This window comes from Actinia tenebrosa, unplaced genomic scaffold (genome assembly GCF_029948245.1).
Source record: "Actinia tenebrosa isolate PJP-AT-01 unplaced genomic scaffold, QUT_ActTen_1.0 PGA_scaffold2__45_contigs__length_23673736, whole genome shotgun sequence".
NCBI lineage: Eukaryota > Metazoa > Cnidaria > Anthozoa > Actiniaria > Actiniidae > Actinia > Actinia tenebrosa.
In genome coordinates this window covers 16,433,556-16,439,103 of record NW_028292579.1, presented here as the reverse complement: position 1 = coordinate 16,439,103, position 5,548 = coordinate 16,433,556, and the positions used below count along the sequence as shown (strand labels likewise).

The window sequence follows — 5,548 nt, the reverse complement described above, 5'->3', positions numbered from 1 at the left end:
TCTCTCAGATCGTGAATACTGTATCATGTTTAACCTTTGAAGTCGATGAGTGACAATCAAAGACTATGCCTTCATCGTTTCTCAGTTCCATGTTTGTGACTGTGACGTTCATGTCAATCCTTGACAGAGTTTTGACTCCACATTCAAGTGCTCTCCGCTCAAGCTCTTATCTTTTGTTGCGATTTTCGCCTGAAATTCAAAACCAGATTCTGGTAAAAAATGAAAAAAAAAAAACAGACGCCATTCATTGCGGTTTCTGGATAAATTTAACGGTGTAATGAAACTCCGAGTTGAATATCTACACTCACTATTTTTATGATCACTATCCCGCCTAGAGTCCTGACCCTTTCAGTCTTCCAATCATGGCCGTATTGACTAGGTCGCGGTCATATACAATCTCTGACAGCTTTCCAAGGCCACTAGAAATCGTATTTTAAAATCGAAAGCGAAAATCATGATAGATATTTTTATCTATATCTGTACTCAACCAAGCTTGATGTTTGGAGGAGTTTTATTGTCTATTTTAAACGCTCCATTTATACCTAATTGCCTTTTTCATGGCCAACAATTAAAAGTAATCCATTCACTAAAGCCTCATCAATTTTCTGACACTCGTTTTTTCAACACTTTTGTTCAACGCAGTCAAGTGGTGTCCGTATTCTTGATCAAGGTTTCTTTCTGAATATAAAGCACAATATGTTGAACATCGAAGGGAAGAAAATGATAGATGTTTGATTTGGCATTGGACATATCGTTTATTGATATATTACATTCCCTTCATTCCAAGCAGGGTTTTCTAATTGCATCGTATTGTCGGAGTAGACTTGCTGTGACGTAGTGCTGCTCCCTAATAGAATCATGGTATGTGTTCACCTTAAGCCGATCAAACCCTTTGGTTTCAGTACGAAACCTGTTGCGCATATAAAATTATGGATAATTATCGCAGTAGTTTAGTCATTCCTCGTTCATCCCAATAAAAAAGAGAGCTTTAAATGTCTTGGTTATCCCGGGATTTGCGGCAGTGTAAGCCCAGCGGAAGCGGTTGTCGCACACAGAAACTTTCGCTGCCTTAAATCCAAGACGCTCATAACCCCTCCTTTGTAATACATCACAAAAGCATTCGCGCAAATTAATTGGCTCATTCCAACACTCCTGTCTCTTGTGGGCGATTAAGATTGCTCATAATCAATCTCTAATCAAGCTTTGATTCAGTCAAGCACATTATTTGAGGGTTTATGGACTGCCACCATGTTACGGAGCCAGTTGTTAGTATTATTGACCGTTATTTCAATTCGAGAAGGTTCTAGTCAGCCTACATACTGGTATCACTATACGAGGAGTTAATGAGTATCATCACGAATGAAGGAACTTGCGCTAAATCCGTCCAGAAATCGTCGAAATGAGTCACGTGGATCCGCATCAAACCCCCAGCGAAGACGACGGACTGGCCTGTCTGCGCTTGCGCCGAATGAGGCTTTGCGGAAAGTCCAGTCCGAAGCAAAGATGGCGCTTACATGTAAAGTACAGTACTTGGACGACACTGATCCGTTTGCCAGTACTAATTTTCCAGAGCCAACCAGGCCGCCAACGTACACATTTCACCTGAATATTGCTCTGTGCCAGCAAGTAGACGGATTACATCGGCTGTTATGTGCGCCGCATGCTGTACGTGAGCCTTGTTACGGGCTTTTCCCGTCACTGTGTTTTTGAAGCCTCTCTAAGGGTTTTTAAAGCTGTGCTTTTGTTGGTATTTTATTGATTGAGCTATTATACTGGTTTAGATCGACGACGTCGCACTACAGCTGTCTCATAATGGGTGTTACTTAGAATTGGAAAATACGCTTGAAGAACAAGCAGATCTATTGGAAGGCTTCCTCGACAGGTAATAAGTCTAAAATTGTAAACATGGCTTCTGCAAGTTTGTATACAATTTTTAAATATATCAAAAGCGCTGCTCAGGTTTGTCTGATCAGTCGACTGTGTGAAGTATTTACTCGAGCTGGCCATTGTGGCCAAACTGTGGTTTTCTAATTTAGACCAATCGCTTTAACATAATATTTCTCTTGTATTTACAGCCGCAAAAATACAATAATACTACGGACTTCGCTGTCTGTTCGCGTCCACAACTGTATAGGTATGTCAATCTACTGCTTGCAGCGTACGTTCATATACAAAACATCGTCTCCAGATGTAGTATTTTAGCAATATTATACGTTGTACTCAAGCTCTTGGTACTACTGACAACTTAACGATCATTTATTGTCAAAGGTCCAACCTCTAACCTAAGATATTCTTTCGTTGTTCGCGCTCACAACTGTTTTTTCAAGCACCAATACAGCCTTGAATTTTGAGGTTTTTTCTTCCAGTACGTGTTGTGTTAAGATCAGCTGTTTGGAGCATTGTATTATATTTGTTTTAAAAGCTTTTCGAGGAAAAGTGAGATTAAGAAATATAAAGATACCTACGACAAATCTACCAATGTTGTGTGTGGTATTTCAAACTTGTATTGTTACCAAACTTGAATATTTCGTTATTATCACCGTTCTTTTATCGAGTTTCCTTATAAAACCTCCCAGAATATTCTAAATTAGAAAGTCAAATAAGTAAATCTTGTTCGTCGAGTTGTTTTTACTGAAGCGTTTCTACGGACGATGTATTTTCATTGCTATAGAAAAATATCTACTGCTCATTGAGTTATTTGCATAAAAATAGGCTTGCTAATCTCAGTTCACCTCAAGTGACAGAGACGAAGATCTGTTTGTTTAATGATAAATACGAATAAGGAAAAAAACCATTCGTGGAATATGAATATTCTTGTCATGAAGTAACGGTTTGCAAGATTTTTAAAGGCTGTTGGCTTTAACCCGCTTATAAATCAACACTTACACAATGAGTTCAAAGAAAATGTTGGTCATTTGAAGGGAATAACTTGCTTATAAAACAGTGTAAATAATTAGTTGCTTGTATTCGACAAATACTCTCTCACGACGCTCGGCAAGGGACAAGAATTGATTGCAATATGATGATTTTTTAAAGTTAATATTCGTTTCTGGATTTTTCCTAATATTTATTCAAAACTGTAGAAATTTTATCAAGACTAATTATGCTATCCCTATTGTTTTTTTGGTAAATTTATAATTGATTTAATTTGGACTTCTACTATGTCTTTATTTTTTCATGCTTCGTGATCAAGTTTACTTGGCTCAAGGTATTAATGTAATGATAATTTAATATTGCTTTCAATGAAATAGGAAAAGAATGTATTAATTTCGAGTAAGCATGCAGAAAATTCAATTAAGTTACACGCACATTTTTAACTGACAGAGCAATTTATATCAGAACATTTTAGACTTTAAAAGCAATTTTTGTTTTTATGAACTGGTATTTTGAGTCTTGTTAAAGAGACGTACTATGCATGAGTTAACACTAACAATAATATTATCAGCATTTCATATATCTATTGACAATCAAATACTCAAGATTATGGACTATTGCCAGGAAATATTTTGTAGTAGAACTTTATATAGATTGTTCAGAAAATTTTCTCTTAAAATTAAACTTAGGCTAAGTTGTTTATGTCTCTAAAGATTTCATAAATGCTGCTCAGTCACCCTAAGTGAATATCAATATTTCAAAAAATTACCAGTAACGAATGCCTGTGAATACTAATGAAAATACCCGAGTTTGTCTTCAAAAAATATAGTGAATATATATTTAATATTGTACAAAATGGCAATACCTACATGACCTAGGGGTGATAATATTGTCATGAAACCCAATACATGAATGACTTCATCAAATATGATAGCTAATTCCTTGAAACTTGATACTGGTTATTTGAGACAGCCATTTTGAATTTGATACTATGAGTGGAAAAATCCTTGTTGCATGACATTTTAAAATGATTATGGTATTACTGTTTTCTGTTTTCCTCTGTATACGTTCTGTGAGCTTTTTCTCTTTAGAAATTACATTAACCAGCCACATTACTGTGGCAATGATATCTACTATGGTATGCACTATTTTACAGTTATTCAAGTCAAAGGTAAATTTAGAAACACTACATTATTTTTGACTAGGATTGTTGAAAACGTTTGCTTTGCCAACCCAAACCAACGAGGCAGTCTGTTTGGATTTCTGCATCGTGTCTCTTAATTATTGATTATACACATATATTTTTAGTGATTTTTGGAAGGTGATGTGTATTTGATATGTATGCATATGTTCATAATTTGAAGTGTTTTTGCCATCATGAATAAGTACCTTGGTTAAGTTTTTTTTGGTTTCTTATGCATTCATTTATTTGTTTTTAAACTTTTGTCCAGATTTCAAATTTTCTTTCAATATGCAAAAGTATCCATCTTTGATAAGTTGTAAACTTTATAAAATACAAATTTATTGAGGGTTTCATTTAGTATTTCTTTTATCGTTTTCATTTGTCTTTAAAGGGGGACTAGCATGAAAATCATCCAAATTTTAATTCAGCTGAAACTTTACTGGAATAACCCTTAAATTTCTAGTAATCGCTGGTTGAAGGTTTTTCCTGATATTCAGATGGGAAGTGTTGTATTTTAACGAATTTTTATAGGAGTCTGTGACACCATACACTCTACACTAAACATTGGTCCATACATATTTTTTATGCCCTTATTTTATTGCTGTCATCACATTCTAATTTTCTTCACTCATCATCCAGCTAATAGGCTACATTTGATATCTAAAGTTCAGACTTGATTGCAAAGCTTTAGTCGTATTCTACTTCATGTATGGTGTAAACACATGGATCACCAAATACAGAAAATGAAATAATGTTTCCATCATATACAACATTCCTACCTTTCAGCAATATAAGAAAATTTTGGTAGAGATTCTAATCACTTAACTACTCAACAACATAATCTTATTATATTTTATGTATCTTTAAATCATATTTCTCGTGTAAAACAAGATTAACTTTTCATATTATGGCAGCAAATTTCAGAATTTTTAAAGTTAGATAATAAGAAAATTTATACTCTTGCTCTTCTAAAAGATGTTTTGTTTCCCTATTAAGATATTATATCATGTTTTTCTTTTTTGTTTTTATTTAGATATTTCTTAAGAAGAAACTCTTAATTTGAATAACTATATGTTCATAAATATTTATAATTTTTAATGAGAAATTTCTAGAGCTTCTAAATAAATTGCATTTTTCATGGTCACCTAGTAACTATAGTTTTCAGTTGATATTTAAGCAATAGTTAAATCTCTAAAGTGTATAATGTGTCTAGATAGATGATGCAACTTCAAAGCCAGGCTTTTAGTAAAAAGAAATATCTTACTTTTTATCAGACTTAAATCAGGTGTATTTAGTTTTAGAAGTTTGACATATTACTTTCCCTAGATACCAATTCTGTTTAAAGTTTCATTTTGTGTGTTACGACGATTTTTTTAAGTTTGAATGTTCTATTTCTTATTTAGCACTTAAAGGTCTCTAAAATGATTTAGAATACTTGTCGAATCCTCGTCTTCTTCATAGTAGTAGTTCTGGTTCTATCTCTTTTCAACT

General features: G+C 33.9%; 1 protein-coding gene across 2 annotated transcripts in view; it reads left to right on the top strand.

Moving 5' to 3' along the window:
• Positions 1-1,201: 1,201 nt before the first annotated feature.
• Positions 1,202-5,548, top strand: part of LOC116297824 (FH1/FH2 domain-containing protein 3) — a 48,945-nt gene continuing 44,598 nt past the window's right edge. Inside the window, exons 1-3 of one of the 2 annotated variants that reach the window (XM_089033592.1) lie at positions 1,202-1,665; positions 1,782-1,882; positions 2,076-2,134. In XM_089033592.1, coding sequence (XP_088889718.1) covers positions 1,360-1,665; positions 1,782-1,882; positions 2,076-2,134 — 466 coding nt within the window. In that variant the 5' untranslated portion in view covers positions 1,202-1,359. The remainder of the gene's footprint in view (positions 1,666-1,781; positions 1,883-2,075; positions 2,135-5,548) is intronic. The other variant, XM_089033591.1, reaches the window with a different exon arrangement.